The 25,790-nt window shown below is 36.9% G+C and overlaps 1 protein-coding gene across 2 annotated transcripts in view; it reads right to left on the bottom strand.

Moving 5' to 3' along the window:
* Positions 1 to 25,790, bottom strand: part of LOC134537944 (excitatory amino acid transporter 1-like) — a 528,042-nt gene that overhangs the window by 39,798 nt on the left and 462,454 nt on the right. For both annotated transcript variants that reach the window (XM_063378937.1, XM_063378938.1), the window contains exons 3-4: positions 14,421 to 14,463; positions 10,655 to 10,697 (exon numbers count right to left, since the gene is read on the bottom strand). In XM_063378937.1, coding sequence (XP_063235007.1) covers positions 10,655 to 10,697; positions 14,421 to 14,463 — 86 coding nt within the window. The remainder of the gene's footprint in view (positions 1 to 10,654; positions 10,698 to 14,420; positions 14,464 to 25,790) is intronic.

The following is a 25,790-nucleotide window of genomic DNA, read 5'->3' as shown; positions in this document are numbered from 1 at the left end:
CAGACCGCCATCACAGTCTTCGATCTTGCCTTCTTTAGGTGCTTCACTACAGTACTCAATCATGTTAGCCTCAGATGTGTCACCACAATCTTCAATCATGCCCGCTTCAGATGATTCATCAAAGTCTTCGACCTTGTAAGCTTCAGATGGTTCTCCATCTTTCTCATTTTCATGGAGACGACTAGATATTGGAGTAAATATCTTTTCATTTCTAATGTGGTTACAACTTCCTTCGTTTGTTTTAAATTTTAAATTATTATCTTGATCCAGATCAGTAATTTTAGCATTAGCTTTTTCGCCTTAGTTCCTCTTCCGCGATGTTGTAGCCCAGTCTTCGTTACCTTTATTCATCTTAATTGTACAGGTCTTGTAATGTTTATCTAAGTAATATCTTCTACCAAAGGATTTCTGACACTGACTGCAATGAAATGGTTTTTGACAAGGACCCAAATTACACTCGCTTCTTTCATGTCGTTTAGCATTCTTTCTCAAGGTAAACACCTTGCTACAATATCTATAGTGATTACGTTTTGATACAGCAACAAATCCAGTTTCAGGATTCATATTAGTTACTGAGACTAATGCCAGATGCAAACTAAGAGTTTTAAATTAGATATATTACTTAAATAGAATTTTTTAATTATTTCATCAGCGAGAATTAATTTATCTCATTCAAAGGTACTTGTTGCAAGTAGTTCTGCTTTTCAACAACAGATGTCACCACATGTTACTTGCAGGTAAATAATATTTAGTTCTTTTATGCGGGATGCTCACTAACGATCGCAAAAGAAGGATGGCTTCGCTAGACTCCAAGGAGAAGGAAGTTCGTCCATCCTGTTAGTGCTTCTTAGATTTCACAGAGATTATTTGACTGAGTAATGATATTTTTTTTTTTAAATTTCCACCTGATAAAAATATTACAAGTGCTGATTTATTGGCAGAATTCCAATAATTAAATGCAACCTTGAATAAAAAATAACATGACTCATTAAGTAAAAAATTCTTCATGCAGAGATCAATTCCTAATCAGTAACCAGAAGCACTCGGAGAAAACCATCATATGTCTAGTCAAGAATAATCAGAAGCACCCAGAGAAAACCATCAAAGTATTGTCAAGAATAATCGGGAGCACACGGAGAAAACTGTCATAATATTGTCAAGAATAATCAGGAGCACACGGAGAAATCCACCATAATACTGTCAAGAATAAAGGGAAGCAACGGAGAAAACCACCATAATATTGACAAGAATAATCAGGAGCACACGGAGAAAACCGCTCGACCCTATGTGTTGAGACAGAGCGACGCTGGCGCTATCTAGGAACAAACAACAGAAACAAAGTCGACGGTATCCAAGATGGCGGCCTCCAGTGGAACAGAAAAAAATCAAGAGCGCCAACGTCGCTCCTGATTTTTTTTATTCTGTTCCACTGGAGGCCGCCATCTTGGATACCGTCGACTTTGTTTCTGTTGTTTGTTCCTAGATAGCGCCAGCGTCGCTCTATCTCAACAAATAAGGTCGAGCGGTTTTCTCCGTGTGCTCCTGATTATTCTTGTCAATATTATGGTGGTTTTCTCCGTTGCTCCCCTTTATTCTTGACAGTATTATGGTGGATTTCTCCGTGTGCTCCTGATTATTCTTGACAATATTATGACAGTTTTCTCCGTGTGCTCCTGATTATTCTTGACAATACTTTGATGGTTTTCTCTGGGTGCTTCTGATTATTCTTGACTAGACATATGATGGTTTTCTCCGAGTGCTTCTGGTTACTGATTAGGAATTGATCTCTGCATGAAGAATTTTTTACTTAATGAGTCATGTTATTTTTTATTCAAGGTTGCATTTAATTATTGGAATTCTGCCAATAAATCAGCACTTGTAATATTTTTATCAGGTGGAAATTTAAAAAAAAAAATATCATTACTCAGTCAAATAATCTCTGTGAAATCTAAGAAGCACTAACAGGATGGACGAACTTCCTTCTCCTTGGAGTCTAGCGAAGCCATCCTTCTTTTGCGATCGTTAGTGAGCATCCCGCATAAAAGAACTAAATATTATTTACCTGCAAGTAACATGTGGTGACATCTGTTGTTGAAAAGCAGAACTACTTGCAACAAGTACCTTTGAATGAGATAAATTAATTCTCGCTGATGAAATAATTAAAAAATTCTATTTAAGTAATATATCTAATTTAAAACTCTTAGTTTGCATCTGGCATTAGTCTCAGTAACTAATATGAATCCTGAAACTGGATTTGTTGCTGTATCAAAACGTAATCACTGTAGATATTGTAGCAAGGTGTTTACCTTGAGAAAGAATGCTAAACGACATGAAAGAAGCGAGTGTAATTTGGGTCCTTGTCAAAAACCATTTCATTGCAGTCAGTGTCAGAAATCCTTTGGTAGAAGATATTACTTAGATAGACATTACAAGACCTGTACAATTAAGATGAATAAAGGTAACGAAGACTGGGCTACAACATCGCAGAAGAGTAACTAAGGCGAAAAAGCTAATGCTAAAATTACTGATCTGGATCAAGATAATAATTTAAAATTTAAAACAAACGAAGGAAGTTGTAACCACATTAGAAATGAAAAGATATTTACTCCAATATCTAGTCGTCTCCATGAAAATGAGAAAGATGGAGAACCATCTGAAGCTTACAAGGTCGAAGACTTTGATGAATCATCTGAAGCGGGCATGATTGAAGATTGTGGTGACACATCTGAGGCTGACATGATTGAGTACTGTACTGAAGCACCTAAAGCAGGCAAGATCGAAGACTGTGATGGTTGTCTGAGACCAAAACGATGGAAACGACGTAATAAAATAAATTATCCTGATCAAGTTTGTGATGCTGACATGATTGAAGACTGTGGTGACACATCAGAAGCTGGCATGAACGAAGACTGTGCTGACACATCTAAGGCTGACATGATTGAGTTCTGTGCTGAAGCACCAAAAGCAAGCAAGAGCGAAGACTGTGATGGTGGCTTGAGACCAAAACGATGGAAACGTCGTAATAAAATAAATTATCCTGATCAAGCTTGTGATAATCACTGGCAAGATGACGAAAGTGACCTTGTGGTTGATGTTAAAACGATAGACACCAGAGATAATAATATTTATTATAAACATGCAAGGATGATGAACGCAGCAGAAGAGATTGATTATACCTCATGTGAAGATCCTAACATATTAGTTGACAGGCTACGACTACTACATGGATCGCTTTGTGCATGAAACTATTCGAACATTAAAGAAATATCCTTTATACTCAAAGAACTGAAGGAAGCTGGCTACATACAATAATGGCTTAAATTAAATATATGTGTATAAACTTGAAGATAAATTAATATATTTTCTTTTCAAATAGTATCTACCATTTATCGAAATCTGATTTCTAAATAAAACTTATAACTTAAAGGTGCAAAATACATTACCACTGCCAGTCAAAATGTATACTAATAAAGTCATGTCAGTAATCATGCCAAGTTCGATAAGAAAAGTAATTTGAATCAGTTGGAACCAATTTAAGATGGAGCTATTGGAGCATTTGGATCCTTTTGAAGCATTTGATCCTTTTGAAGCTTTTGGAGCCTTTTGGAGCTGTTGGAGTCATTTGGAGACTTTGGATCCTTTGGAGCATTTGGAGGCTGTTGTAGCATTTGAAGCCTTTTGAAGCCTTTTGAGCATTTGGAGCCATTTGGAGCTGTCTTAATCATTTGGAGGCTGTTGGAGAATTTGGAGGCTGTTGGAGCAATTGGAGCCTTTTTAGCATTTGGAGCCTTTTGGAGCCATTTGGAGCATTTGGAGCTGTTGGAGCCTTTTGGAGCATTTGGAGCTGTTGGAGCCATTTGGAGCATTTGGAGCTGTTGGAGCCATTTGGAGAATTTGGAGCTGTTGGAGTCATTTGGAGCTTTCAAGCAATTGGAGGCCGTTTGAAGCATTTGGAGCCATTTGGAGCTGTTGGAGTCATTTGGAGCATTTGGTGCTGATGGAGCCATTTGGAGCTGTCAAGCATTTGGAGCATTTGGAGCTGTTGGAGACATTTGGTGCATTTGGGTCATTTGGAGCTGTTGGAGTCATTTGGAGCTGTCAAGCATTTGGAGGCCGTTTGGAGCATTTGGAGCCATTTGGATCTGTTGGAGTCGTTTGGAGCATTTGGAGCTGCTGAAGCCATTTGGAGCTGTCAGGCATTTGGAGGCCGTTTGGAGCATTTGAAGCTGTTGGAGCTGTTGGAGCCATTTGGAGCTGTCAAGCATTTGGAGGCCGTTTGGAGCATTTGGAGCTGTTGGAGTCATTTGGAGCTGTCAAGAATTTGGAGGCCGTTTGGAGCATTTGGAGCCATTTGGAGCTGTCAATCATTTGGAGGCCGTTTGGAGCATTTGAAGCTGTTGGAGCTGTTGGAGCATTTGGAGCTGTTGGAGCTAAGAAGTAGTCGTTGCACGTCTATGCAGGGCTAAATGTTTATAAGTTTGCTGGCTTTCACAAGTGATCCTGTAGTAGGATAGAAATTGTGTAATAAATATTATGTTTGTAAAAGACTTTGTGGTATTTTATTTCTCGAACCTTACACTTTTCTGGTACTTTTTTAAAATTAAAGTTGTTTTAGCTTCGTCCAGGATCGTGCCAAGGACCTTAATCGACTTAATTAATCAGTATATAGTTTGCAAATTTATTTAATGAATTTTTAACTTTTTCCCGAATCTCTAGCATTAAAATTATGAATTACCAATATGTTGGTCTTGATGTCGGACAGGATGATGGTAGTAGAGGATTTAAAGTCTCTTAAGAATGATGTACATGGTTTATTGAAATTATTATTATTTTTTTCATATAATTAAACATTATTGTATCGATCAAGTATCGAACCAAGGACTGGAGCGGATTGAATCAATATGTAAATTAATGAGTGATTTTTTTGATGAAGTTTGGATTTTTTCCCGAATTTATAGCTAAATAATTACGGATTTTCAAGATGGCGGTCAAATGACAAGATGGCGGGTGTCACAGCAATATTAAATGATTACTGCACTCTGGCGGATAAGAACTAAACTAACATGTCGTCAGCGCACTCTCGCCGACGAAAACAAGATGGTGTTCTCCAGCAACGAAGACAAGATGGCGGACATGATGTCATACTAGGTGACGATATATATGCTTTGAAAAAAAGTGGTGGGAGTCAGTCTGCCTGCAGCCACTGTGAGGAAGGATCGGCCGCCATTTTAAATTTTTTTTCCCTCGTCGGGGTCGAACCGAGGACTCCGAACTCCGTGTCGTAAAAGTATATTTTTTATAAAAAAAATATTAAAATTTTATTGAATGAATTTTTTTATAATTTTTAAAAAAAATTTCATAAAATCGGATAATAAATCAAAAAGTTAAAGATGGCGGGCGTAACGGAAACTGCAACTGTGAGGTCATAATCCTATAAATGGCTTAACGGTGGCTTGAGTTAAGGATGCTTAAGCCAGTTTTAGGAATTTTCAGCCGCTGGTATTTTTAAGGAATAAAATGGGAAATTTTCCCTCGAAAACGGGAAATTTTTTCTTAAAACGGGAAATTTTTTCTTAAAACGGGAAATTTTGAGTCATTTTGAGTCAATTTTGAGGAATTTTGAGGAATTTTTGGTCCAAGATGGCCGCCGTGACGTTACAATCCAAGATGGCGGACGGCTCCACAGGCTCCACAGCCAGAGGCCAGTTTCAGGACATACATTCCTATACTACTCACGTAGTCATATCTGCGTATCGTATTCTACTGTTGATATCGTATCCCTCTGATGACATCGAATTCCTCTGAAAAGAATGAGTCCCTCTGACTAGAGCGCATCCCTCTGACGAGAACATGTCCCTCTTATGAGAATGTATCCCGCTGATTAGTTCGTATCCCTTCCATGAGATCGTATCCATGTGATGTGATCGCACCCTACCAAGTTGAATTTTCGTACAAATTTGTGTCCTATTCGTTGAATGTGCTTAAATTTTTAGTTTGATTCCTTTTTTTTTTAATGTTCTTCCAAATGAGCTTCTTATTTTTTTATGAATGTACCCTCTTTTCTTGAATGTGCTGTTTTAAAATGTGCTGCCTTTTTTATTGAATGTGCTCACAAATGTGCGTCCGTTTTTCAATGTAGGTACTTTCATTTTTTGGTTGTGCTTCGAAAAGTGGTTCCTCTTTGTCAAATGTGCTTCCAATTGTGATATTTTTTGAATGTTATTCTCTTTTGATTATTTTTACGATTGTGCTTACTTTTTAATTGTGTTTCCGTTTGTGTTTATTTTTCTGATTGTGCTTCCAAAAATGCTCTTTTCTTGAATGCGCTTCTAAATGTGCTCCCTCTTTGTCGAATGTGCTTTCGATTATGCTTCCTTTTTTCATTGTGCTTCACATTATACTTACTTTTTTAATATGCTTCCAAATGTGCTTATTTTTGATTGTACTTTAAAAAGGGGGGGTTTCTTTTTTGCTCCTTTTTTTTGATTGTGCTTCCAAATGATTTTCCTTTCTGTCGAATGTGCTTCCAAATGTGCTGCCTATTTGGTTTATGCTTCAGAATGACCTCCCTTTTTGACGAAAGAGCATCCACAAGTCTGTACTAAGGAGTCAGTCTCGTGGTTCAGAGAAGTCTGGTCTGTAAGCCAGACATTGAATGTTGGTCGAGTATTGACGAGAATTATCTCTTGGTTCGGAGACGCTTGGCCTATTCGCATGATTTTGTACATAAACTGTTTAAAATGTTCACCGAGTATCGACAGAAAATACCGCTTTGCTACTGACTGGATGTGCCTGATCACCCACTGGATGCACAACTGGAAGTGACTGGCCACATATCTGGCCATGCGTTCCTGACCACTGAATAGACGCGTGTGGCCACCTTGCCATTAACTTGATGTGATAACCTTTCCAGCCAACTGGTTGTGCGCGTCTGGCCACCGACTGCATGTACCTGGCCAATAACTGGACGTGGCTGGTTATTCGACTGTCATGTTCAGATGCCGTGAAAACACATGACAAGGCATGCAAATTATTCGCTTCACCTTCTAAGAAGACTGTAGATATCGAGAAACGTTTTATTATTTGCTTGTTTTTTTGTACTTGTAGAATTTCTGTAATAATTTTTTTATTTTGTAATTTTGTTGCTTTATTTCTCGAAACTTTAATTCTTTGGTAATGTCTATTTTTATTTTATTACATCAAGGAAAGATCGAACCAAGGATAGATACTGATCGAATTAATCATTTTTAACAAGTGATTTTTTTACTGAATTTTTAATTATTCCTGAATTTTTGGCTTAAAATATATAGAATTTGCAGATGGTGGCCAAGATGGCTGTCAAGATGGCGGACGCCATGGTAATAAATATTACTGAACTCTATCAGGGAAAAGTTAAACTAATATGACGACAGTGCCGTATAGCAAACTAAAATGAGATGTCGACCTCCATCAGACGACAACAAGATGACGGACCCAAGATGGCTGCCATGACGTCATACTGTCTGGCGTAATATCTGCTTTGAAATTAGTGTTGGGAGGTCAGTCTGCAAGTGGCTTGCGTGGAGGAAGGATCTGTTGCCATTTTTAATAAAATGACCAGGTCAGATTCGAACCAAGAACATCTAACTCCATGATGTAAATGGATTTTTAAATAAAATTTCTTTATTAAAATTTTTAATAAAGTTTACAATATTCCCGATTTTTTAGCAAAAAAATACTGATTTTAAGATGGCGACAGTTACAGAAATTACAATGTTCGGGAATTGGGACGCTCGATATAAATATGGCGGAATAAAAGATGGCGAATGAGGCCAAAAGTCAAGGTCTATGTAAAAGTTGAAGATAAAAGTTCAAGGTCAAGGCCAAAGTTAAGTTAAACATTCAAGGTCAAAGCCATAGGACCACTCTCAAGGTCATGTTAAAAGGTCAAGGTTAAAGTTTAAGGTCAAGGTTATCCATAATGGCCGCTGTGGCTTCAGGGTGGTCGATCATAGCCCCCATCCTAATCCTAGCACCGGAACAAGAGCCAGTACCGCCATTTACATACTACTAATAAATTTACATAAGTGCTTAGTAAAGTTATAATTATGTCATGAATTAGTCTTGGGGGCATTGACGTTTTAGCTGAAAGTCAAAATTTTTGGGTGGGATTTATTACATCCCCTAGCAAATATCTGGGAGCTGAATGTATGTAGTTGATTGCCTAGAGGACAGCGAAATTGGGCCAGGCAATACTGGGAAGAAACCAGTTCACATCTAAAAAGGTATAACTTTAAAAATCACTGACCACATATTTGATCATATGACAGATATATATTTAGCTGCTTTAAAAATTTCAAAATGCTCAAAAACCATAACAATTAAAAAAATTCATTAACCACTTAGTTGCGTTATTAAAATTAAAAATAAGAATAAATTTGAAAATTTAGAGAGAGCTGAAAACAAAATAAAAATGATAGTGATGTTATTTAAAACAGATTTGACAGACACAAATTGGTAATTGGTCATTTGAGGTTTCTTTATTTGAAGAAGAAAATTGGTATCCATTTTCCGTCCATGGCTACCTCTCCAAATATACTGTCCAATATAGTTATGGACAATTATTATGCCAGGGTCTTTAGTGACCGGTCTTTTAACAAGCGGCTAGGCGGAAGCTTCACACGTGGAGTTTAGTTGAATGCACATGCACAATTAGTTTCAGTGGCTGTAATTTCCACCAACAAATTTTCCAAAAACAAATTTGTGCACTTTTACACAAAATGTATGTGGCAGAAATTTCTCTAGCGACGTTAGAGTAATTTTACACCTAAATGCGTTGATATTTTTTACTTCGTGTACTAGCAAAAGTATTATCAAAATTGGAAAATTTCAACTTCTATGGCCTGGTAAATATGTCAAAGCTGTCGGTGTGTATTTACTCTGTAATATATAAATTTACATATGTATGCATATTTTTATCACAGCTTTCAGTTCATTTGAATACATCTTTTAACAAATTGGCATTAACAATATTAACATATAAATTTGTACTAATATATTTCTTCATCGTGACCATCGCACGCACTGACAAATCGATAAGTGATGGGATATCATTGTGTAAATGTCAAAATACACTTTTTGCAGTTCCTTGGTGGTTGAAGATTTACTCTGACAAATATGTTTTACTCATACAGTGGCGTATGTGTGCGTGCCTACAAATACAGTGTAGCCTACCTACTGACAAAAAGAAACACTTATTAATTTAACACTTGATATGTGTAAATTTATATATACATGCACATGTTTGAATTAACACGTCATTTATTATAATAAGAGATGAACATTCGTGTATCGTCACAATTTGGTTGTTTAGAAAAATTTGTCTAAAATTACACTAACTGTACTAGTTTTTCAAAACAACACGTCAAAAAGTAAAATTGCTATACCTTTGTATAGGTATGTAGTTTTTCAAAAATGTTTATAACGCAGAAAGCGATCCGGTACAGTTTTGAGCAAATGCAAGCTCGCTTTGCAACTTGTGACCAGCCACCACTGATGGACAGATGGAGCCGTGAGGAAAGTTGCCTTAGATGTCTAAGTGACTTCAAGTGAAATAAAAGTCACAATATGGTAGGTATATTAACGTTGATATGAACATACTGTGGGGTTAAGAGAAAAAAGTTGATAACTGGAAGGAAACGTTTTCCTACTGTTAGAAGAAGTTAGGAAATGCAAACCATTTTCTTCTGGATGTTTTATTTGTTAAAACACAATTTAATTTGATTTTTGACTGAAAAAGATTTGCATCTGTTTCTGTTGGTTAAAAAAATATTCAAATAAACCCACGACATTTTGAAATACAACTGTGAAAATGCCACTGTATTAATAAATTTAAAAAAAATATTTTTTTTTGTGGTATGCGTGCAGCTAAGTATGAAAACATTTAAGAAAATAAATGTAATGCCTTTGCACCTTTTGAGATTTTAGGTCACTAAATGAGTTACTTTTCATGACATATCAATTACGATAAAACTGGTGCAATAATGACGTTTAATTTTTTTTTTACAATTTTATTATTTCACAAAATTAGCGTATGAAAACATTTAACTAAGCTCTCGTCTTTATTTTTGCTGTGTGGTGGACGAATAAAAATTTTCTTTATGCATGGATATTAAAGCATTGGTACACAAGTGATTTTATAAACAGAATCCAAATGCATCCCATGTATTCAAAACATCTGTATCACAATGCCTTACTGAGAGTACAGTGAAGAAAAATATCCGCGATACTGTTGAAGCTAGATATTTTACAAAAAAATAATCAGAATTTGGCCAAAGAAAACTTTCCTTAGGCCGGGAAATCACTAAGCGCTCAAATATAGAACCTTTGGTTTTTTCCCACGGTAATTCCAACCCGTGATTCAAAATTTTTATTTTGTTTGGAGAATGCATAAACGGTTCTGGCTGCTATTTGGAAGGTTGTGGCTTTTCATACCTTTTCCGTAATGTAGGTACCCTTCACGGAAATAGCTAATGATTTTCGCCAAAGCTATTAGACTATTCTACAATTATCAATCAATAGTAATTAAAACTAAAATGTGTTTATAATGGATAGTCTTATACTTTTTTCTGTAAAAGGAAATTCAGATGCATAAAAATATTTAATTTTTACGTACCTTCATATTCTTCAGGCGTTGGCTCTATCAGCACTGTTTGATACTAGAAAAAAAAGAGATCCAAAATTATGTCCAGTCATTCTCAATAAAAAGAAAAAAAAAGTATTATTGTAACATAACCTAAGTATAGAAACAAGTAATATAAGAATTTATAGGTTGAAAATTTGTTACTGAATTAATGTATGTTACGTAAAGAAATAATTTTTCAGTGTTAAAAACAGAGACATTGTTTAGCAGTGAAACAAAAAAGTAAGTGGGGTATATTTGATTAGTGAATTTGTCTGAGTTTCTTAAAATATTGGTCGTCGAGTTCAGTTTTGACGTGGCAACGCTAGTCGTCGCCACACGGTGAACTTCAAGAGACACAGCGATACATTTGATATTCCGATATCGCCAAGTACCACAAGACGTCAGCTAAATGCCCAAACGCTTGGACCGATTTGAGACTTTCTGGTTCAGTGTGACTGGAGACTGGCAGAAGTACCCGGCTCTGCCAAGGCTCTACACTCAAGAGGCTTCTTGTAGAGGCATGGCGATGAACAGGAGAATTCTCTCGGTACACGGCGTGTGGTACGAGCAGTTTCGTGAATGGAACGGAAGTCTATTATGGAACGGAAATATGTAAACCCAGTGCTGTCATCGGTGGATTTCACCAAAATCTCGAAAATATGGCGGACCCGGGTGACTCATCCTTAAAAATTCACTTTCGCGAGCATCGGCCGGTGTACTAAGCACATCGGTGTGCCGAACTACCTCTACTTTTTGAGTGCAGCTATAATTTAATACTTTATTTTATATTTTATTGTCTTAAAAAGGAATATGAAAACTTAAAAATACTCATTACGATTTTGACAATCCTTAGTTAAAAATGAAATAAAGAGATGGCGCAGCGTTCGTCATGTTGTAGAGAAACAAGAAATTGTTAGCCAACATGTATTCGAAACCATGTTGAATAAGAGAAATCGTGATGAAATATTTACTGTTGACTTTTTAATGTGGAATCAACTCAATAAGGAGAAGTTTGGTTTATAGGAAGTATTTTCAGACAGGTTTCTGTCATTTAAGCAAAAACAAATATACATGCACTTCGTATTACAGTATATATATTTTTTTATGTTCCTGGTTAATTTCATTTTAATGTATCTATTGTAATGCAACCTTAGGTTTGAAAATCACCCAAAAGATAGCACCACGTTTGTTAAGCTTTATGAAACTAATAATATGTTAAATATCTTTGACACTATGTTTGTTCCAATTTAATTTCCCTGGCTAATAAATTAAAGGTATTTTTTTAATTACGATTACATCGTGTTAAGAATATTCAAGATTACAAAATGTATTCCAGGATAGTTTCAACGCCATAAAGTTTCCTTTGGCACACCAATACGCGTAGTGCATCCAACGATGTTCACGAAAGTTAATATGTACGGGTGCGTGTTGTCACACGAGGGTCCGCCATCTTAACAACTTCGGCTCGTGACTACATCAGTTTCTGTTTTCATGTGCATTTGACTCTCAACTTGTTGACATCCTGTTGTGTAATGCGCGCTTATTCCATTGTATTTCTGATGCACAGGCCTAATAAAATTTCACACTCAACACACCTAAAGAAGTATAACAAAAATCTCAGGCGATGATAATTCCTGTCTAGGGAGAAATGTCACAGGATCAGCGCTGAGGTATTTACATGTGACGCGTTCGGTACTTTCGAGAAATCACTACTACCATCTTTTCAAACATAATTATAGTTAGGTTTCAAACAGGGGTAAAATTTTTTACATTTTTCCCCTAAACTGAATACTTTTTGTAAATTTTTCACCCTTGGCATTATTTTTAAGAGTTATACTTTAAATTTCGTGTCCGAGTTCCGTATTATAAGTGTATTTGCAACACGAGAACACGTGAATGTGCTCGTCACAGGATAGAAGTTTATACATCTCTAGCGAGTACTGAAAGACTCACTCGCAATTTTTTCCCCTCGAAATATCATGTAAAAAGTAAATTTTATTTCGACAGAAAATAACCAAGCAAACAAAAATATATATTTTTAAAATTCTTTAGAAAACTTTCCTTTAAAGCTTAAGGGTACAAAAATTTTTTTTTTTTTTTCCTTATTTTATATGGAGCTCAAACAAACAAACTATCGACTCTTGAGCAAGCCACATACAAATTTTTCATGTGACACAAACATGGCGTTTCCAAGCTAATACCTGCCACAGAAAGTGATGGCCCCTGAGCATTTTTGACATCACAGTGAGTGCAAGTTTGTTTCAGAGCGTAGTTAGAATACAAGAAATTGAAACGACAGGTGGAAACGAAAAAGAAACTTAAAATAGACCCCTTACACTGACATTTTAATAGTTGAGGAAAAAGGGGATAGGGTATTTTTTTTTTTAAATTCAGATGAATACAGTAATTTTCCTCTTACTTTGAACTTCGTGTTTACAAAATTCATCAAGCTTGAAATAAAACTGTAGATTTTATGGTGTTTTTATACAAATAATATATTAATAAGCAATTAAATGAAAGTAATATAGTAACAAATACAAGTAACGTTTGGGAATAGGTTCCTGAGAATTTAAACAATTCGCAAAAAAATTTAGTTTACGATTTGTATTTAAAAAAATCTGTAAAAATTAAATGTAAAGGAGTGTGAGTTTGTTCGTTTGTAAGAAGTAAACTTAAAAACTACTGATCTGATTAAAAAGATTATTTCACTGTTATAAGGCTGCATTATTTCAGATGTAGTTTATTTAAAAAGAGTTTATTTCCATAAAATAAAGAAGTATGTTTAAAACCGGAAAAACGCTACCAAACCGATTGCATTATTGGCTTACGCGTATTTAACCTTTACGGATATAACTCATAAATATCTCCACGTACGTTCTGAATATGATCTTTTATAAACCTTATACATCTAATATCTCGCAAATAAACACCATTTTTTTGATTTAAATACAGTCTTTGTGGAATTGTCTTTGCTATCATATCGACGACACAGTTTTGGTAAAATAAACTTGAGTGTAAGGGGTATGTGCAAAGGAAAGTTGGAACTTGACATTTATTTAAGTATTAATATACTATAAATATTCTGAAAAGGAAACTTTTTATGTTAATTTTTTTAATCTACCCATGTGAAGTCGGGTACCATAAAAAAACCTGACAAGACGAACACAACTGTAAAAAATAGCGAAGATATCATTGTCAGATGAAACATTACGTGGGTGATGATGTTATGATTTGAGCACTAGTAAATCGATTTGAAAACGATGTTATATTATTGACGGCAATACAAGACGTGGGATGGAAGAAGAAGGCAACCGAGGCAAGACAACAGTTTTAGACTTTAGCACGCTGAAAGTAACAAGTAAGCATTATTGAATATTTGATTGAGTTTTGTTCCTTCCACCGTCTGTAGACTTTTTTGTGCCCAACATCACTGTGGCAGTGCAGACGTTAAATATTTCCCCAATTTTTCTACGTATTATTCTATTTTATTTCTATCGGTTCTTTCGTAAGCAAATAGTAGTGATAGATATGACAAATATTTGTCATGGTAAAAATATTAAGTTATTCTGTGTAAGGGAGGAAAAATTATCACACAGTGTTTCGCTCATATTTTTATGGGTGTCAAAGTGTGTTTAAGTTATTAAAGTATTTTCACATCCTAACAACCTTACACGATACATGCATATTTTTCACACCCTTGTCAAATCATGAAACGTTTTCTATTTGTTTTTATTTTATGCTTTCAGGCTTCACTCACCTGGGCCACACAAGCCTGCACTAGGTTGGGAGGAAACATGCTCCTGAAAAAGAAAGAAAAAAAATCCGATTATGATGAACTGTTTTTCAAGAAATGAAGAGTAATTTTACATTGTCTCAAAATAAATTATGTATAATTTTTCGTTTTTATAAATAATATTTTAATTTTTTTTTTGTATTTGGGTTTAAGATAATGTGTTCATTCCCATTTTTTTCTTTTTTAGTAAAACCAATTCTCTCTACGTTTTACATAATTTCAATAAATTATAAAAATACATTTAATCTTGTATTTGTAAATATTCGATTAGTTATACAATTGCGTTATCTTATACTTCGCAGCTATTCGTGAGTAGCTGAGTAAGACAACGGAAGGGATTTAGTTATGGTTATACACTTAAATATGTGGTAGGGTTTAATTAACGTACGGCTGGCCTGTTATTGACCCCCCCCCCTTTTTTACTTACAAACTTTTATTTAATGAGGTTGAGGGTAGAAAAAACAAACAATAATTAATGTGACGGGGAAGAAAACGGCCATGACATATTGTAAGGAACCGTCCACGGACGTACTAAGGCAATAACGGGAAGGGGTCAGTGACGGCAGTGGGCGCAGTGGGGGGACAGTAGGGGCCAGTAAGGGCAGTGAGAGGACAGTGGGGGCAGTGGGGGAACAGCGTTGGTAATGGGGGCAATGGGGGCAGTGGTGGGACAGTAAGAGCCAGTAGGGGGCAGTGAGAGAACATGGGGGCAGTGGCGGACAGTATGGGGCAGTAGGGGACAGTATCGGGCAGTGGGAACAGTAGGTGCTGTGGGGGTGGTGGGGGCAGTTGGACAGTAGGGGCAAGTAGGGGGGCAGTGAGAGTACAGTGTGGGCAGTGGGGGACAGTAGGGGGCAGTGGCGGACAGTAGGGGGCAGTGGCGGACAGTAGGAGCAGTGGGGGGTGTCTTTTCCGTGTCAGGGTTATAGAAGGTTGAGGATGGGCTAACCAAATTTCTGTAAACTACGAAAAGTTTAAAATAATAGGCAGACAGTAAAATGGAATAACATTATTTGACTGTTTATTCATACTTATATTTTACTAATTATCAAAATAGTTTTTTCAATAGTGATCTTTATAATCATTTTTCTATTGATTTTGCGCGGCATTATTCCGCAGAGACCGTGAAATAAAACATAAATTTAAACCCTGGTAGGAACACTGGGTTTGATAACATTCAACTTAAAATTTTGACAAAATATGCTTTAGAATTTTATGCATTACGTACTGTTGGAAAACAAATAATGCCTCTTGTAAGAGGGCGGGGGAGGTGTGCGCATCACAATTCGGCCCCAAATGAAGAAATACCCAGATCCATACCAGCATTAAGTATATGATTCACACTTCTATCTGTGCACCCTTACGGGAAAAAAAAATTGAACTATTGAATGATATCTTTCCTTAAGTTTTGTTTCATTTAGTTGAGCTTTGAGAGAATTGAAAAGGTCGCAATGTGAACGAATGACGAGAGAATAAAAACAATTATAGGATCTGAACTGCTTGACAGAATTCGATGATTGTTTCGTTCACGAGATATTTTCATTCCGGAGACAGTAATGCACAGAAATAGTCAATAAAATGTATAATTTAAAAGAACTGTAAACAATTTTTAGTAAAAGAAGAGCTTGAAACCAAAATATAAACAATTATAAAAAATAAATTTATTGTTATGCAAATCACATATGAAAAACCTCTAAGATAACTAAATGCTATAAAGAAAATTAATGTCATGTAGGTATCCGGAGAGACCTAACGAATGGTGGAAATGTGGATGAGAAGTTATGACAGTGATAATAAAACTGAAATGTATTGAAAATATGAAATGAATAAATGGTGGGTAGAAGATGCTGGGTAAATAACAAATGATCTGAAAATAAAATATGACACTTTGTTTGACTAACGGGTACTCCTAACATCTTCAAAATTAAGCTTCCACCACCCTGAAATGTAGTGAATCTTGCCTCACCAGGTATCAGGGGTGCCTACACCTCTTATTAGCACAAAGAAGTATGCAATAGGGGAACCTGGGTCGCTTTTGAACAGTAGACAGCCACTCACCAAACAATAATTTAAATAAAACCATTAATCCTTCAGAAATGAAAAACTAAACTAGTAAATGTATAATGTACTTATACTGTCTAACAGACGTGAACTGAAAAGCAACTTATATTCAAACAAAATGATGTAATACAAACTGAGTACTACAATTGGTTTTATTCAGTATAAATGTTTTTGACTGGACTCTGTATTTATTTTATTTTCTTAAAAGGACATCACAAAGAAGATCTGGCAACCATTCATTAATTAGAAAACTGATTATTAAAGAAACGAGGCCTGCTAGCCCCTCACACCGTGAAATAAATGTTACTTTACTGTTAGTTTGGATTTGGATCAAACACTCCAGTATAGATTGACTTAATATCCAGCCTCGGGCCATTATTAAATAAAATTGACAACATTCACGAACATGAAGATGTTTCGGCGGAACAGCTAAGAACACGGTGGGTCAATGATTAATAGAGACCGGAAAAATTCGCGAGTTGATTTAGCGATAGGCTAAAAGACAAATAGTTATACCTAGGGACCGGAAAAATTCGTGGGTTCAATGACCTGTAGGATGAACTCCATAGTTCTACGTACACTCGGTCAAATGTCACCCACTCATTGGCTGCTGTCTTGTGAGACGTTCCAGCGTAGCAGCCTGTGATTCAATAAAGCTTTGGTTGAGTGTTTCTCATCGGCTCAGAGTCATCCAGGTGAGTTGTGAGCCAATAGCAGAGGCAGCACTGAGGTATAACTATTTCTATTTTAGCCTATCGCGAAATGAATTCTCGAATTTTTCCGGTCTCTAGTTATACCTCAATGCAGCCTCTGTTATTGGCTCACAACTCACCTAGATGACTCTGGGCCAATGAGAAACACCCAACCAAAGCTGTATCGAATCACAGGCTACTACGTTGGGACGTCTCACAAGACAGCAGCCAATGAGTGGGTCACATTTGACCGAGTGTAAGTAGAACTATGGAGTTCATCCTACAGGTCATTGAACCCGCACAATTGTACGGTCCCTAATGATTAATCACGGTTAAAATGTACTACCTGTAGTTTCTCTAGGAGCGACACCTTGTGGGCCTAACTTGGAACTGCAGGACGCGCCGTCCGGGCCGAGAGCCCAAGAGAGACGCGGTGGACCGGGCCTCAGCCCGCAAGCAGTACGCCCACCGTGCTGGCGCCCGCTCGCCTCGTGACAGCCGAGTGGCACGTGGCGGAGAATGCCCTGCCCGACCTTCTCACCTGAACGCAACTGCACTGCCTGCATTACACCGAGCTGCAGGTCACTGCCAAGACACGCTACCTAACTCTTCAATCAACCGTGGACAAACACCTTGTGACAATGTATTACAATTTTTTAGTTATTTTCATTTTTTTATAAACATTCTATTATGCAATTATAAAAGAAAATCAATAAAATATATTTCATTGGAAGATTTGATTTTATATGGGTTTTAGCCATGTTATTTTTAATTTTCAGTCGATATTTTTTATAATTTAATTTTTTTTTTGTTTTAAACGTTTATTTCATGATAAATATTTTGTAAATTGTTTTTAAACTTTACATTGTATTGTATATTTCTGTATATCCAGGTCTTCATAATGAAAATGTCTAACCAACAAATCAGACCTCATCAAATTCTGTTAAGTCGTTCAGATTTTATTATTAAGGTCAAGGTCGTGCTTCAGTATTTGGGGAAAACTAAGTACTTTACCGTCTTGGACCTTCATGCGGCATTTAACCAATGCGTGTTGGATCCTGACAGTAGCCACATCACGGGTTTTATCACTCCCTGTACGGACTAACAACGGCAGCATGTTCCCTTTGGAGTGATCCTTGGGTCGCAGTGTTTGTCCCGTATCCTGTGCAGCATTCTTCAGGAATACCAGTTTAGCATTGTCATCAGTTTTCCAGATGACATCTCCATCTACTCCAACTCCTTTGAGGAACATCTCACACACATCAACTTAGAGTTGCAAAAACTAAAGGAGGCCGGTCTTATGGTAAATCCTGAAAATGTGTTTTGGGATCGATAGGAAATTAAGTTCCTCGGTTTCATCATGGGGAAGGGAAAAATGATAATTTATGAAGAAAAATCTTTGCTAATGTAAATTTCCTTGAGACCAAAAATTCCAGGGACATCATGAAGTTTCAAGGAATGCTGGGCTACTTCAGCAAATTTATTGACAATTATGCTGATTTGTGTGCCCCACTGAAATAAGGGAGTGAAATTTGAGGGAGGGGTGCCGAGAGAAAAAAAATTTAAAGCTTATAAACTGCTATAGCTAATCCTCCCATTTTGGCGCTGCCAGAAATCGAGCGCAAATTTGTTGTGCAGGTAGATGCCTCCAGTATGGCTCTGAGAGCCGTTCTCCTGTAGGATTTTAGTAAGGGTCTACAACCCATTATGAACGCCAGCATAGCACTGAACTCACATGAAAAAAGGATAGTTGCTATGAGAATGAAGCTCTAGCGTGTATCTTTGCGGTGGAGCGGTTCGATAAATTCTTGTAGCATGCTTGGTTTGACCTTTGGACTGGCAATCAAGCATTGACCTGGCTGTTTGCACATCCGCGACATTTCGGGAATATAGGGCGTTGGATAATCCGGCTCACACATTTCAATTTTGACACGGTCCACATCAAGGGGAAGAAAAAGTCACCGACGCGCTTTCGCGCATGTTTGATGAGAAGGAATTCCAACTAGTAATGTCTGAGAACATTTCGTCGGGAGAGGAATTAGGATGCAATTTGTTGTGCGTGGAACTTGAGCTGTTTGTACGACTGAAGGAAAGGTTGAGTCAGGATCCCTACACTCAATAACTGGTGCGGAAAGTGTAATCAGGTGGAATTAAAGATTTTCAGATACATAAGGTTTTGTTATACTTTTGTCCTGAGGGAGAGAAAGAGAGGCTCTACGTCCCCAAGCTAGTGATAGATGTACTATCATGATGGGCTCGTGGGGAAATGTGGGAGAATCGGATAAAAGGTTCAAAAGCTGACTAGTATTTTCTATTGGGAGCACCTACAGGCCGGTGTAGATGAACATGTGCGGAAATGTGAGGAATTTCAACGAGTAAAACAGGCCACCAACACCAAGGTGGGCCAGTATGTGGTGCAACTGCCCACGCAACCCTGGGAGCGGGGTTTCATTGTCTTTTTTGGGCCACTACCACGGTCGCGAGGAGGTAACAACTGTTCGCTGGTATTGGTGGATGGTTTTACTAATATAAACATTTTCATGCCTCTCAGAGACATGAAATCAGAGCAAATCGTGAAGTCCCTGTCGCAAAAGGTTTGGAAACGTTTTGGTGGACCGGATAGTCTAGTTTTGGACAACGCCAAATACTTCACCATTAAAAAGTTCCAAGACATGTGTTTTCGGTGGAGCATTGGGAACATTACCACCGGCCCTTATAATCCTGACCCTAACTACGTAGAGAGGGTCCACAAGAGTATTAAAACGGTGTTAACCATTTACCACGAGCAAAATCACAGAACATGGAATGGATCCTTGGAATTTTTAAACTTGTCATTTAACATAAGTTGGCATGGAGCCACAGGGTTCACTCCCACCGAGCTGTTTTTAGAAAGAGAATTGGCTGACCCCCTTTTGAATGTTTGGCGCATCTCGAGCCTGCTTTCCCAGGGGCATAGCTCTCGTCTAATACATAGGAATTGGGACGAGCCCTCAAAAACCTGGAAAAGGTCCGATGCAAGGTAGTCAGGCAGTACAACAAAGATAGGAAGGACAACCCTTTTTAAAGTATGAGACTTAGTACTCCGTATACCCAATTTATCCCTAATATGAAGGTTGACTTTCAAACAGGAAAAATGGAATTTTTTTCTAAGCAGGGCCCTATAAAATAACTAAACTTCTGGGACCTATAACTATGTCCCTGCAAAACGTAGCTTGTTAACATGTTTGGACGCGGGACACAGCAAAACGTTTTGACTATTTTTGACGTGACAACGTCTAATAAATCGATGAACGCCGGCTGCACGCACGAAAAAGTGTCCCGTAACGCACATTGTCCCACTACGGATGTCCCACTACGGATGTGTACTGTTATGCTCATTGTACGCATGCGTGGCATCTCTCTTCATGCTCATTGTACGCATGCGTGGCATCTCTCTTCCACTCAATTGGAACAACCATCGATTTGACTTTTCAATCATATTTTCGTCGTTTTAATTATTAATATTATGTAATTTAACGATCGTCCACCGATTTTCAGCACAATCGGTACGGTTATTTAAAAGTAATGTTGAATATTCAAATACGTTTTAAAACTTCCACAACACAAAACAAAATTTTTATATATATAACATCTGAAACAATTGTTTCCAAATATGGCCTTGTGGCCTTGCGGTTAGCATCGCTGACTACCAATTCGAAGGTTGATGGGTCGAATCCTTGTACTTGTAAAAATAAATACGGGGCGCGCGACACTTCAAAAGTAATAAATATATTTAAATTAATGGATGCAAATAAAAGTAAATTTATTAATTAAATTGTAGATTTCATTTCACTCCTTCTTTGTATCCATACAAAATAGTGATAATTCAATAAAAAATTATTCAATTTTATTCATAAAAGTATGCAGAGGTAGATTTTATCATACAAAAGATAGAAAAATTAAAAAAAAATTCTTCTTCAAAGAATATAATATTTTTAATGCCTAAATGGTTTGGTTGCAAAAACCTATTACGGCTCAGTCTCAGGCCGAATATGATATTTCCTTTTCTTCTGGATCAATAATTTCATCAATGTTTTGTTATGACGTTGTCACGTTAAACTATCGTCCGTAAACCGACTTTACAGACAACCAATTTTTATTTGATGTGCTCGCGTTTAAGATATTTAGTCTCGCGTGATTTTTTTTCTTGCTGCGTATGTGTTGCTTTCCTCTCCTGTGCTGTCTTTTCTTACGCCTATGCTGTTTTTTTTTGAGAATTTTGTTGCTCATTTGTGGCTTTCCCCCATATTCAAGTTTAGATTAAGTGTTTACATTTTGGTTATAAGTATTTCTAAGCTGAGGTCCGAATTAATTTTTTTTTGCCTACTCATTTATTTTTTATTAGGCTAAGGCGGTTGGCACGCCTCCAATCTGGTATTTTACCGATTTTTTTTTGAATTTACACTCTTTATTCATAGATTTTTGTATGTCATATTTTTATTGGGTAAATATGTATTGTACGGATTAGCGCCAAAAAAAATCTTACAAATATGAATTAACTTTCATTATATGCTATATTACGTCCTCTTTTCAGAACCGCCTACGGAGATAAAAAATTCCAAATACTTTTGGAGATATGGCCGTTCTTATTTTGCTATACCAGACGTGTGTAATAATTTGACCGTCGCCATTTTATATTTTGCCGTGTGCGCGTGAATGTCTAAATAACATAAATTTTCCATTAGGTAAGGTTAGTTACATTATAAATACTTCAAAATAAACCGAAATTAAAAATAATATCAATTTATTTTACATGTTGTATAGTTTTAAGTATTTATAATGTAACTGACCTGACCTAACAAAATGGGACAAAGGTAGATTAGGTCAGGTCAGCTACATTATAAATACTTTGAAACTGAACAGACATTAAAAATAATAAAATTAATTTTATTGGTTGTTTAGTTTTAAAGTATTTATAATGTAGCTGACCTGACCTAACAAACCGGGAAAAAGGATGAACAGAATAAACTCACGTAAGTTTCTTTTTACATGATGTATTCGTTTACGTGAGAGTCCTTAAGATCCACATAAAGTTCTGCCATTCCCGATTACACCCGAATATTCACCTTCGGCCAACCTCGGGATTTATTTATTTTTACGCAGGAAAAATGAATTGAAATATTAAAAGTGGTCGGATAGGTTAGCTACATTAAAACACTTTAAAACCATTTGGATGGTTAGTTAGGTTAGTATAGCTACATTAAAATAAACAGAGAAATATTAATAAATAAACCCGAGGTTGGCCGAAGGTGAATTGTTCGGGTGCAATCGGGAATGGCAGAACTCTATGTGCATCTTAGGTTTCTCCATTCGGGAACATCGCAAAAAAAAAAAAAAAATGATACTTGTAAACAAGCAACCGTTCTCGCCGCACGAGTGCACAGGATGAAAATTAAAAAATTCGATATCTCCAAAAGTATTTGGAATTTCTTATCTCAGCCGGGTTTAATGAAAAGAGGAAGTTTAAGAGCACAGAATAAAGGTATTTTCGGATTTTTAAATTTTTTTTTAAAAAAAATCGCCAAAAAATGAAGATTAAAAAATTCGATATCTCCTAAAGTAATTGGAATTTTTTATCTCCGCAGGCGGTTCTGAAGAGAGTACGTAAGATAGCATATAATGAAAGTTATTTCATATTTGTACGATTTTTTTTTGGCGCTAATCCGTTTAATACATATTTACCTTTTATTGTAATTTAAGTTGATTACTAAAAATTTAAAACTGAGCTTATTTGTAATATAAAAGTATTCGTATTTTTACTGCAATATTTTTATAAGATTTTTATGCTATTTTATTTAGTGTTTTGTGTGCCCCACCACAGTAGGGAAAGGGGTACCAGAATATGTACGATAGTGAGTGCGTGATGTGGTGTCTTAGGCGAGTATTCCGGTGTGGTTTAAGGCACGTGCGTGTCATGCGCACTGCGCATGCGCGGAGACCTGAAGTAGGGTCGCACTGCGCGGCGCAAGGGACTTCATCGTGAGACCCGAGAGTGGGGCGTGCGACGTCTACTGACTGGACTTCCAGCGCAGAGCAGGAGCTACAGTTTTAATGATTGTTTGCTGTGGCTCGACTGTCTCAGTCGCCTAGCGTAACCTGGCCTCAACTTGGTTGTACTGGCGTTTAATGAGGCGCACTGCGAAGTGCACTAACGTCAGATTCCCAGGGTCATGTAGCCATAGTCGTATTTATATTTGTTTATATAACTATATATATACATGGTTGTAACACACCTCGTCTCTTTGATGACGACATTTATCTATGTCTGGACTACTCTTAATATGCTTAGTGTCCTGGTGACTATGTCAGCGTTAAAGCTTTCGCATGTTGCTAGATAAACTTGCCCTAAAAGGATAAATGTTGCCCAATACATTTAATATTTTGGATGAGGTTTCATCGCTACGTGCAAATTTATAATAAATGGAGCCATTTTGTTGTTAAAAATGTATCTTACTAATCTGTCTTTTTTTTACTAGCTGTACAATCACTTTATCAATACTTTAAAAAATACGGATTTTCAAAATGGCAGCTGTAACGAAAATTGCAACGTTCTAGAATCTAAGATGGTGGCCGTAACGAAACTTGCAACGATGAAATCATACACTCCACGATGGTGGGCGTAACTAAGAGTGCAACATCTCTATAATCCAAGACGGTGACCATAATAAAATGTAAAACGTTGATGTCTTAATTCAATATGGCGGAATTTTTTATTTTAAATGTTATTATTTTTAATTTTTGCTCAGATTTGCTAGCATAAAAATTATTGATCTTTAAGATGGCGGAGGTAACAAAATGTGCAACGTTTCTAGAATCCAAGATGGCAGGTGTGATGTTAACAATTTTTTATTAAAACTTAATTTAAATTTTATGTAACTAAGATTATATTTATCTTTTATATTTAAATTATATGTTTACTATCGTCGGGAATCGAACCGAAGACCTAAGTCCTTTTAAGTATCTAAACATTTGACGTAAATTTTTTATTTGTTTTGGAAATTTTTTTGGTAATATTTTGGTCAAAAATTAAACAATTCATATTTACTATCAAGGTCAAGATCGTGAACTCGGCGGCTTAAGGTTGCTTGCTTTCAGAACTCTCTAGCAGCTTTGAGGGATTTTAGTTATTTTTAGGATCAAAGTCTTTTAGGGTTGTTTAGAATTTACAAGAGGCCTATCTGCATATTTTTAGGAATAAAACGGTAAATTTTCCATCAAAGCGGTAATTTTTCCCTCAAAATAGGGAAAATATTAATTTTTCTAATTTTTTGATATATTTTGGTTTAATTTTTCGCTGGATGACTGGACATTTTGAGTCATGTGTGGCTAATTTCGAGGTCAAGGTCATCTAATATATTCGCCGTGACGTCACAATGCAAGATGGTGGCCGAAAAACTTCATCCTCACTAATACACCTGGCACCGGACGGGCCTAGCTATACTATATGTATATACATATATATAAAGTCTTAGAGTGTTTATGTTCGATAACAAGGTCACGTTCTTCGGCAGGATTCAATAGATTCGGTGACCACTTTATCTCCTTGTTTAAAACTGGCTGAGAGTTGACAAGATCAATGTAGTCCAACATCAACGTGCACAAAAAAAAACAAACATATTCTGAACATTTACGAAAGATTCCATTTGCAAATGAGTTGCAAAGAACTAATTTGTAAAACTGCAATGAATAAAATATTGTATCTTTGTACAACACATGGCTACTTTTTTTTTCGATTTAATACTGAGTTACGAATATTGGCGCATGGTTTATGTATCATGTGGTGTTTCATTGAAGCGTAACTTTTTTTAAACTATTGAAAAGTTAATGAAACATTTAATGAATTTAATTTGTTGTGATGTGTAGTGTTGTGCGCATGTAATATTGGAAAGCTGTCGGTAGCTACGGGAGGGTAATGTGTATCGTCGCGCGCAAGTAAGACTGGAAAGGTAGCTACGGGAGGGTAACGTGTATTGTCGCGCGCAGGTAACACGGAGAACGGTAGTTATGGGAGGGTAATGTGTATCGTCGCGCGCAGGTAAGACTGGAAAGGTAGCTACGGGAGGGTAATGTGTATTGTCGCGCGCAGGTAAGACTAGAAAGGTAGCTACGGGAGGGTAACGTGTATCGTCGCGCGCAGGTAAGACTGGAAAGGTAGCTACGGGAGGGTAATGTGTATCGTCGCGCGCAGGTAAGACTGGAAAGGTAGCTACGGGAGGGTAATGTGTATCGTCGCGCGCAGGTAAGACTGGAAAGGTAGCTACGGGAGGGTAATGTGTATTGTCGCGCGCAGGTAAGACTGGAAAGGTAGCTACGGGAGGGTAATGTGTATCGTCGCGCGCAGGTAAGACTGGAAAGGTAGCTACGGGAGGGTAATGTGTATCGTCGCGCGCAGGTAAGACTGGAAAGGTAGCTACGGAAGGGTAACGTGTATTGTCGCGCGCAGGTAAGACTGGAAAGGTAGCTACGGGAGGGTAATGTGTATCATCGAGCGCAGGTAAGACTGTAACGGTAGCTACGGGAGGGTAACGTGTATTGTCGCGCG

The sequence above is a fragment of the Bacillus rossius genome, chromosome 12 (assembly GCF_032445375.1).
Source record: "Bacillus rossius redtenbacheri isolate Brsri chromosome 12, Brsri_v3, whole genome shotgun sequence".
In the NCBI taxonomy this organism is placed as follows: Eukaryota; Metazoa; Arthropoda; class Insecta; order Phasmatodea; family Bacillidae; genus Bacillus; species Bacillus rossius.
Note: the sequence above shows the minus strand (reverse complement) of the source record. Positions and strands in the feature narration are given on the sequence as shown.